Here is an 11,188-nt window from a genome sequence, read left to right on the forward strand (position 1 = left end):
TTAATCTATGATGGTTTTCGTGTCGTTAGCATAGGATTTTACGAGGTTTTTTTCCGTCATATATACACGCAAACGTTTTCCTAATTGCTGAACACTTACACCGTACGGGACTTCAGGCCAGAAAGCTTAATGGTGTGTAGTTGACTGCATGATGAGAGCGCGGGGCAACTGAGAATAAAGTGTTATGTTTTCATTGTAGTAATGTGGTTGCATCGTGAGCCTTGAAGGATCTAGAGCTATGCTGACTTCATGTTCGTCTTGTAGAGAATGTGTAACTCGTACATGTATGGGAAGTGTAGTTTCAGACGGGTGTGGCATTGAACACTGGACTGGCAGGGAGGGAGAGCGTTTGGTGCTTGTCCTGTCATTTCGGTGTATATAGGATTCTTTAGCGCTGTGTTGCGTTTGTCTGAGAGTGAGGGAATCTGTGAGTATTGGTTTGCTAAATGGTGGTGCTTGAGTTAGAATTTCATTTCTGTTTTTGGGGGGTTTTGTTGGTGGTGGTATGCTATGGAGGGGTCTGGATGGAAGGGCCGAGAGATAATTGCTAAAAGAAGCGATCACTGGGCATATTCATTTAGGTGGGACTGTATCAGGAAGGTCTTCGTGTCGCTGTATATGTGACGAGTGTTCATGGTGTTATGATCGGTATTCATCCAGCAGTTATTCTGAGCGCTTCGTTTCCGCAGTTTTGTTGTGTATTAAGGGTTTCAGTTTTCTTTTTACAGGGTATTAAGGGTTTCAGTTTTCTTTTTACAGGGTATTAAGGGTTTCAGTTTTCTTTTTACAGGGTATTAAGGGTTTCCGTTTTCTTTTTCTTATCTCCCAATGGGATGCCAGTTAGTGTCTCGATTCGATCATAGTCTTCAGCAATGATAACACGGTAAGGAAAGTCTTATCAGAAGACTTGTAATTTCTCAGAATGCTTTGTGTGTGCGATATCCCTTATTGGTCAAAGTCGTAAGGTTTTTAATGTTAGGGGTAAACAATATTAAAAGACAAGTGTTAGTGATAGTCAAGAATCTAACGCAGTACTTGACCTCAAAGACTTGGGTCATCAAACTGACTGGAGCAGTGTTAAGGATATCACATAAAAGAACTTAGTAATGGACAGAAATATTGTTGAATCGTCTCTTACCAAATAGAGTTATTTATGTGAATCAGATAGTTAGGGTCTATAAATGAGATAGCTTCATAAGTCAAAAAGAAATGTAAATTTGCTTCCCAGAACACAAGTTTATAACTTCCCAGAACTCGAGTTTGTAACTTGGGAGAAGTAAGGTCGTCAAGGGTGACCTGGGCCCTAAACCCTTCACCTGTTCATTTTCCAGTACAAAAGAAGGTAAATGGATTCAAACAGTAACGGAGCACTGGGTCCGTTCGAAGGCTGTGTGTGATAGTGGAGGATATCATTCACTGATAGATAAGTGTTGTATACGTGTAGAGAAAGCCATGGAGATAAATATTTCACGAGGAAAAAAAAAAGCCAGTGAATTCTTCGTGTTGCTATGGAGGCACAAATGATGTCTGTCTTTGACTTGAAGCGATATTATATATATATATATATATATATATATATATATATATATATATATATATATATATATATATATATATATTATATATATGAATCAGGGCATGTGAAGCGTCTGGGGTAAACCATGGAAAGCTGTGTAGGTATGTATATTTGCGTGTGTGGACGTATGTATATACATGTGTATGGGGGTGGGTTGGGCCATTTTGTTTCGTCTGTTTCCTTGCGCTACCTCGCAAACGCGGGAGACAGCGGCAAAAAAAAAAAAAAAAAAAATATATATATATATATATATATATATATATATATATATATATATATATATATATATTCATTTTTTTATTTATATATTATACTTAATCGCAGCGAGGTAGCGCAAGGAAACAGACGGGAATGGCCCAACCCATCCACAAACACATGTATATACATAAACACCCACACACGCACATATACATACGTATACATTTCAACGTATACATACATATATGGACACACACATATACAAATGTACATATTCATACTTGCTGCCTTCATCCGTTCCCGTCGCCACCCCGCCACACATGAAATAGCATCGCCCCCCTCCCTCTGAAATATATCTATCGTCTGTTTCCAACTACTACAGTTGACGACTCGTTCCATTATGTTGACAATTCCAGTTGAAGATCAGGTACTTCGCCTCATTCGAGCGAAAATTATCAGACGAGGCAATCTTTATGGAGCTGGTTAGATTCGAGATTATAGATGCCTTTGATAATTCCAAGTACCTGTATGATATCATCTCTGAACTTCCTCTTTTCTAAGATATATAGGTTTAAATTGTTTTTGTTGTATATGATTTGTTTCACAGCTCGGGAATCGTCTTCGAAGCTCAGTGCTTTACGCTTTGCATTCTAAGTCTTTCTTCTAAGTAGGGCGAACAAAGGGTAATTTCCCTTGACACAGAATCAAAAGCAGTATCCACAAACCTAAGAATTTTGTTCGTCTTTCTTTTTACTGCTTCGGTACCCTGCTTATTTGGTTTAGGTTACGTGAGGTTGTTGGAGTAAACCTTATTCCTCAATTACCTTTGGCAGTTCAATAGAATTCAATATTGTCGTTTGTCGTTTCATCTTTAATTCCGATATGCAAATCTCTGCATTTATGAATATCAAAATCGCAAATACGGATGCAAAGGAATCATTTGAGATCTTTGCCATGGCTTCATTGTGCTGAACTACATCATAATCCTTCGTCGTTGATGAGCCAATTGACAGGTGTAACGACTCTCGTGCTTCTAACAGTCATAAAACTTCTAGGGTTTCTTTTCCTGTTTTTGCTAAGCAGTATGTTCTTCACACTTTGGTTTAGTTTGACGTACAAGTTTCATAGTTTATTCACGCAAACTTAATTTATTCAATCAATTGGTGTGTCTTCGAGTTTCTGATGAGCTACTTCCTTACACGAAAAGTACTTCATCAATTTCATCGTTCCACTATTTTGGTTCCATTTTGGAAAGGTATGCACAGAGGGCATTCGTTCCCTCTACTACTTTCCAAAGTTATTACTTAAGCTTCAAGTTGCAATTGACGTACTAGTTCCCTCTATTACTTTCCGATATCATCCAAAAAAATTTGCCAGTCGGGAGCGATGCAAAGATCATAAAAAATCTAAAAATCCAAAATACGGTATACATTTACGATTTCCATTATTTCTCAACATTACGTGCAATGTTGAAAGTGATCTCACGAGTAATTTGTCTGTAATCGACTGTCAAACTACTTTTATCCATCTTCAACATTTACGATCCTCGTCTGCAGATTTGAGTACCTGTCTCAGCTAATTGGATGAGGGCACTGTCAAGCAAATTCAAATGGACCCCAAACACCCCCAGCTACTGGGGAGAGATTTCCTCTCCACCCTCCCATACAGTGATGCCGATATGTTATAAATGTCCCCACTGTAACTGAATCGTGTCCATAACAAATTTCGGTTCACTTATAAAAAGTGTCTCTCGTCTACCACTGGCGTCTGTGCGCGAAGGGGAAGGGATAAGAGAGGCGTCTATCAACTACTCTTGTACTGTTACTTTCTTGCGATATTCAAAACAAGTGAAGTGGGTATCATCATCATCCACAGCTTTGTCATCTATCTTCGCAGGATATCAAGATAAGGTGTAAGAAAAAGCAAGACGCCACCGTCTGCTTGGTTAACTCCCATCGCTGGTAAAGAGATTGTACGCCACTGGTAAATAGATTATCACTCTTGAAAGACGCCACTAGTAAATAAATTATCACTCTTGAAAGACGCCACTGGTAAATAAATTGTCACTCTTGAAAGACGCCACTAGTAAATAAATTGTCACTCTTGAAAGGACGCCACTGGTAAATAGATTCTCGTGAATTTGATCACGGTTAAATCTATCACCTCTCAATATTGACTCATCCAATCAGCACCACGCAATATGTTTGCGCGTCATCTGGTTTACTGTATATGGTGTGTAGATACAGATATCTTTTTACCAGATACTAGCTAGTTTGTCACAACGCACGGCACCTTGTGTCACCTCGACGCAAGCTTATCTTTATCTATCGCCATATCATTCGACTTGCACTTTCAATTAATGAAATGAAACGATATTCACATTATATTCCCATGAGCAAACTGCAAATAGTCATGGAGACAAGCAGGGGGGATCTAAGAGACTGGACAGGTTATAGGTATCATGAGAAAGGGAGATAAGTTGGTTAAGATTAGTTATCTGTCAATAGGATGTTATCATCTCGGACTTGAAACACACCTGGAGAGTCCTCTTGCACTCATTGCTCATAAGTGAGTGTGTGTGTGTGTGTGTGTGTGTGTGTGTGTGTGTGTGTGTGTGTGTCATTTCTCTACGTCTTACAGAATGACTTCCCAGGACAGAATGTGATCCCATCTTTCCAAATGTGACAAGGTCCTTTCTTTTCTCTCTTCAGAGAACGAATGTTTCTCTCCGGTGGGCCATTTGTAGCATAACACACTATGTCGTACAGTTCGTTTCGGACACAACAGATGTTAAATAATGACCTAGTGACGCTGTTATGGGACACTTAAGAGAGCTCTACGACTCACAACCCGACTCTGGTTTTCCTTCTGCAGGATGTCGGAGTTCCAGTGGTGTTGCATTCCCCTGAGGGCCAGCGTCCTCCTCATAGGCATCATCGACATGGTAAGAAAAAAAACTCTTCATCTGTAGAGTACGACAGTACGACCCTTGAGCACTACAGGAAGACCCTTGAGCACGACAGTACGACCCTTGAGCACAAAAGAACCCTTGAGCACAAAAGGACGACCCTTGATCACGACAGGACGACCCTTGAGCACAAAGGGAAGACCCTTGAGCACAAAAGGACGACCCTTGATCACGGCAGTACGACCCTTGAGAACGACAGGACGACGGTACGACCCTTGAGCACGACAGGACGACCCTTGAGCACAAAAGGACGACCCCTCACTACGACAGTACGACTCCTCTGTATGATTTCCTGGTCTCTGATCTATCCTTTAGACCGGTTTGGTCAAAGACTAGTGGCCATCATACCAAAGACCTTCTTTACTCAAGGGCATTTCCTTCGTGCTCAAAGATCGAATTAATGTGCCCATTTCTCTCGCTACCATAAACATCAAGTTATATATATATATATATATATATATATATATATATATATATATATATATATATATATATATATATATAACACTCAGGCGTCCCTCAATTTCACTGCCATAAACATCATGAAATCCACTGAAGACACGACTTCCATTCCATCACCAGAGACTAGGAATTCTTTTGGAAACTTAAGAAATGTTTAGCACCATATTTGTCTGAGCTCTAACCTACTTATCTTACTTTCTTCAGCTGCTGGACAGCTTGCAACTCTTGATGGTGGCATACCGCGGTCTGGAGGCCTCAGGTACGACCACTGAACCCTACTAGTGGTACTGAAGTAAGACAAGTGTACACGTATTGTGATCATAGTCATCCATTTTCTTTAAGGCTAGCTGCACCACTCTCATTCATCCCTTGGTCTCTCTAGATGATAGTGTGGTGATAATGCTTCTAATCTCAAATTCCTCACTGCTCTCAAAACCACAGTTTTTAGCTCCTCCCTTCAAACTGGAGATCTGCTTTCAAATATGTTTCTTTTCCCCCCTTTTTTTGGGGCTATATTCTAATCGTTGGTAAGTTCACAATCAAGCAGGAGTCTTAGATACGAGTGTATTCATATACTTGGATGTGTCTCTGTCACAGTACCGAGCAATAGCGGTGCACATGGGGCGAAATTGGTGCCGGAGGACGGGAGTCAGGAACAGTGGCTGGTGGCTCTTCAGGTGGGCCATGTGATGGTATGTGTAGTCGATTTCCTCATGGCGGTTATACTTCTACGTGGCGTCCATAAGGTGGGTCGTGACACACACATGTATATTATTTTCCTACGAGTCCAAGGGGAAAATGAACCACGATAAGTTCCAAGTGCACTTTCGTGTAATAATCACATCATCAGGGGAGACACCAGAGAGAAATATAAGTCGGTTGATATACAACGGAGAGACGTAGCTAGGACGCCATTTGGTAAATATGGGATTGTCCACGACAGACAACGAGCGTATCATAAACTTATGTGGATAAGGTGAACTGTTTACAAATCCTATCAAGAAAGTTTTCCAATTTGTATAGACCTTCACTAAATGGCGTCCTAGCTATGTCTCTTCGTTGTATATCAACTGACTGTTATATTTCTCTCGGGTCTTCCCTGATGATGTGATTATTACACGAAAGTGCACGTGGGAACTCATCGGTTTCATTTTCCCCGTGGACTCATAGGAATATACTTGATCACGCGTAAAATTGTAATCCTTTCCAATATATACATACATATATATATATATATATATATATATATATATATATATATATATATATATATATATATATATATATATATATATATATATATATATGGCATATATATGCATCTACGAGATGTTAGGAAGAGATGGGAGACTGTGATAAAAGCCATGGATAAGATTGTTTCAACTTAAACATAAGAAAAATACTGACAAAAAGATTGGACTCCTATCTATGTGTATGAATGTTTGATTATGTTTGTGGTTGATGTCAAGGTCTTGAGGGAAGCGAAAAGCGCAAAGGACTGCATCAAACTACAAGGGGACCTAGACAAACTTCGAAGTTGGTCTTATACGTGAGTGATGAAGTTCAGTCCGGCTATAACATGAAATTATACAATAAACTTGTGATTAAAGATGTAAAGAGCTTTTATAGTGTACGAGTGCTGGGGGGAATGGAATAAACCGAATGATGATAGTGTGAATATGTTCGTCATACGGAAGTTGGAAAAGGTGTGTGACTGCCGAGAAAAAATTCAAGATGAGAGACCATGCGGGTGTTAAACTCCCCCCCCGTGAAGTACTAGTTAATACTTATGGTCACAACCCTACATTATAAAAATGATAGGCTTCCAAGTTTTTGCTTAGGGTATCTTAACAAGCACGACGAGCTAACAGAGAAGGTCCAGAAGAGGACAACAATGATGGTAAGAGAATGAAGAGAACGCCGAGTTATTGGGAGAGGGTAGAAGCCTTTAAATAGTCTGTCCATCAAGGAAGAGAGAAGACTATAGGATAACCTGAGCACAACCTTTAAGTTCTTAAACCAGCTTTGGATATCAAGGCTTAAAATCTTATTTCTAAGGCCTTATAGGTGTAGAAGTCCCTCCCTAAACAGTGCAAATAGGTAACCACACACACACACACACACACACACACACACACCACACAACACTCGATCCATCTTCTTCTCTTCCAGAAAGTCATGAACATGGTGATGGTATGGTGGTGGTGGACACTGATGCAGATGATGGTGCACTTCATCTTCGCCATCGTCCTCATCGTCAAGCAGGAGTACATCCGGGGCTACGTCATCGCCACCATCTTCTTCATGTACGCTTTGTTCACCTACTTCCTCGTCGTGGTTCGATCCTACGCCATTTCTGTGAGTTGCTTCGGGGTTTTTTTTTCTTGTCTCTTCCTCCGTGTACTTGTGCCAATGAGGGTCCCGTTTTCTCTCCATTCATTGTCCAGTGGAAGTTAATGATAATGCACGTATGTCATCACAAGCTAAAGGGTATATATATATATATATATATATGTATATATATATATATATATATATATATATATATATATATATATATATTCTTTTCTTCTTGTAAACTATTCGCCATTTCCCGCGTTAGCGAGGTAGCATTAAGAACAGAGGACTGGACCTTTTTTGGAATGTCCTCACCTGGCCCCCTCAGTTCCTTCTTTTGAAAAAAAAAAAAAAAAAAACGAGAGGGGAGGATTTCCCCTTTTAGTCGCCTTCTACGACACGCAGGGAAAACGTGGGAAGTATTCTTAATCCCCTATCCCCAGGGATATATATATATATATATATATATATATATATATATATATATATATATATATATATATATGAGATGTTTGAGGACAATATGTGGTGTGAGGTGGTTTGATCGAGTAAGTAACGTAAGGGTAAGATAGATGCGTGGAAATAAAAAGAGCGTGGTTGAGAGAGCAGAAGAGGGTGTTTTGAAATGGTTCGGGCACATGGAGCGAATGAGTGAGGAAAGATTGACCAAGAGGATATACGTGTCGGAGGTGGAGGGAACGAGGAGAAGAGGGAGACCAAATTGGAGGTGGAAAGATGGAGTGAAAAAGATTTTGTGTGATCGGGGCCTGAACATGCAGGAGGGTGAAAGGAGGGCAAGGAATAGAGTGAATTGGAGCGATGTGGTATACCGGGTTGACGTGCTGTCAGTGGATTGAATCAAGGCATGTGAAGCGTCTGGGGTAAACCATGGAAAGCTGTGTAGGTATGTATATTTGCGTGTGTGGACGTATGTATATACATGTGTATGGGGGTGGGTTGGGCCATTTCTTTCGTCTGTTTCCTTGCGCTACCTCGCAAACGCGGGAGACAGCGACAAAGCAAAAAAAAAAAAAAAATATATATATATATATATATATATATATATATATATATATATATATATATATATATATATATATATACACGCTCATATTGCCTTCCCTGTAAGCTGTGTTCTTACATTTTCTATTATATTTAGCTCCGTTCCTTATTCTAACTCATCATACCTTTCCATTACCCCATAGATACAACAAATATTACCCCACCCTTTCTGATGTCCTGCATAAACCCGAGACAATTCACGTGTAGAATTATACTCAAATCTTTTATCTGTTATTTCAGCTGAAGAAGAAGAAATCTGTGAGTGCGATATACATACAAGAGCGGCAGGAAATGTTATAAAATCTGAAGATAAATCTGTGTGTCATGTACACAAGACACAATCTTTCACCTCGAGACCCATTCTCAGATCATTGCTGACCGACTATTCTATTCTATACTGCAAATGATACGAACGTAAACTCTGCTTGGTTACGGTTTGAAAACACATGTGGATGGACGCCACACATCACTGGACGGTAGTGAGAACCGACTTGTCAATTCTGCTGATGAATTCATGCACTGTGTGTGTCTGTGGGTCTTAAACACCAGGGGCCTACATGTGGAGTGGGAATCCTCTATGATCTCAGAATTTTGTTGAACCCCTGAAGATGTTGTTTTCGATTGGCTCTGTCACAACTTGAGGCTGACGACTTCAACGACCCCTAACTGATAGTCGACTAACCTCGAGCCCAAATGGCCAACCAGATAGCTTAATGTTCAGTGGATATTAACAAGACTCAATGTCTAGGTTCACATAAGATGTACTCAAAACATATTGTCTTTTAAGAAGATCGTCGGTGTGATTTGTTTCTCTGACTTTACAAATATTCTGAACACTGTAGAACCCATTTTAAAATGGTCCTGTAATATCATTCGCCCTTAACGACCCCTATCAAAACGTCCTACACAGGTGATATGTGATGCTAAATATTAGTCTATAAGATGCCCTCCAGGCTGCTCATCTATTATATTCAAATAGTATTGTCCTTTCCCTATTAGAATCATGCAAGTAAAATACACAACTCCTGGTAGGCTTTCATAAGGCTTGTCAGTGAGGGCCATGTCTTCTGGACATGGACACCCATGGTAGGTTCATTAGGCCTGTCAGTGAGGGCCATGTCCCTGGACAAGGACACCCGTGGTAGGTTCATTAGGACTGTCAGTGAGGGCCATGTCTCCTGGGCATGGACACCCGTGGTAGGTTCATTAGGCCTGTCAGTGAGGGCCATGTCCCCTAGACATGGACACCTCTGGTAGGCTAACCAGGCCTGTTAGTGAGGGCTGGCCAAGCCTGTGCACTACCCAAGCCTAAGTTGGTTTATCCACCTACTAGAAGGATGATCAGTGTGGTTGGCTGTACACCATTTACCTACACGCACCGCGATTCCGAACCCTGGCCAGTGGATAAGCAGTCAGCAATCCTAACCACCGAATAAAAAGGATATCCGATAATCCTTCGTTCTCTAGGTTAAGGACCAATTTGTCTACCCATTTCGTCCACCTGGTATTGTTCTCTCATCAACTTTGTGTCCAAAGAAAATGTAATGGTTTTTCGTTCCTTTGTTTTAGCACTAATTAGTCCATCAAAAAGCCATGGCTGTGTGATGCATCCGTGAGCAAAGCTGGAGCCACTTTAAGTACTGGTTGGCTCAGCACATACAAGACTTTCGTACGAGTTTTATATAATGTGAACATTTCTTAACGAGGTCCTACGTGCTTATATAGTGTTTATCTATGTTCAAGTAGGTGATAGCGGTGTTCTGGTTCTTTAATTACATAACTTGAGATGTAACGAGACTATGGTATGCACACTTATATGTGTTATGATACTTGAAATATGTGATGGTGAATAATTCACACGCTGGTTTTGATAATCATGCATTCATTTCATTTTCCTTTGTTTTTGATATCTTTTTTTCAGTGGAGGATGTAGATAGTAGTGGTTATTTACAGAGATGAATCATGAATATCAGTTACGAGGTAATGGACTTTGTGCCACCACTTCATGGTGCTGTTGGTGAATGAGAATGGTTGTTGTGGTGGAGGAACCTGACCCACTGACTGACTGACTGACTGACTCTCTCTCTCTCTCTCTCTCTCTCTCTCTCTCTCTCTCTCTCTCTCTCTCTCTCTCTCTCTCTCTCGGAAACATTCATATACGCACGACCCTGTGCGTCGGGAGTGTGGTGCCCAAGGTTGTAAAATGAGAGAAAAAGTAGTTATGGAATGCGAATGAACGACTGGTAACAGAGACGTCAAACTCCCGGAGGATACCATAAGACGCACGGCAGAGCCACGTATTCTCAAGGAGGTAGATTCAGGTTAGCACCATTGCGTTCAAAGGTCGTACAGTCAGACTCAAGGGTCGTACCATTGTGCTCAAGGATAGTTCCTTCGCGTGCTCAAGGGTCGTACCATCGTGCTCAAGGGTCGTTCCTTCATGCTGAAGGGGGTGTTAATAACGATTGTTATGGCTGAATATGTAACATACATCGCAAGCAAAAAAAAAAAAAAGATATCAAAAAATTCACTTGAAAGAAACTCGACGAAGGCTGACGACAGAGCACTAAAAGAGGTGTTAGGTA

The 11,188-nt window shown here is 40.6% G+C and overlaps 1 protein-coding gene across 3 annotated transcripts in view; it reads left to right on the forward strand.

The window, feature by feature from the left end:
• The window catches only part of LOC139760334 (uncharacterized), an 11,154-nt gene extending 415 nt beyond the window's left edge, over positions 1–10,739 (forward strand). Inside the window, exons 2-7 of one of the 3 annotated variants that reach the window (XR_011715313.1) lie at positions 4,649–4,718; positions 5,409–5,463; positions 5,802–5,950; positions 7,377–7,562; positions 8,844–9,748; positions 9,805–10,739. Coding sequence is in view for 2 of the 3 variants with exons in the window: in XM_071683359.1 (XP_071539460.1) it covers positions 4,650–4,718; positions 5,409–5,463; positions 5,802–5,950; positions 7,377–7,562; positions 8,844–8,903 (519 nt within the window). In the remaining variant the exon portion in view is untranslated. Of the gene's footprint in view, positions 1–4,648; positions 4,719–5,408; positions 5,464–5,801; positions 5,951–7,376; positions 7,563–8,843 lie in introns of all 3 variants that reach the window. The other 2 variants (XM_071683373.1, XM_071683359.1) reach the window with 2 other exon arrangements.
• Positions 10,740–11,188: the final 449 nt, after the last annotated feature.

This window comes from Panulirus ornatus, chromosome 3, assembly GCF_036320965.1.
Source record: "Panulirus ornatus isolate Po-2019 chromosome 3, ASM3632096v1, whole genome shotgun sequence".
NCBI classification, from domain to species: Eukaryota; Metazoa; Arthropoda; class Malacostraca; order Decapoda; family Palinuridae; genus Panulirus; species Panulirus ornatus.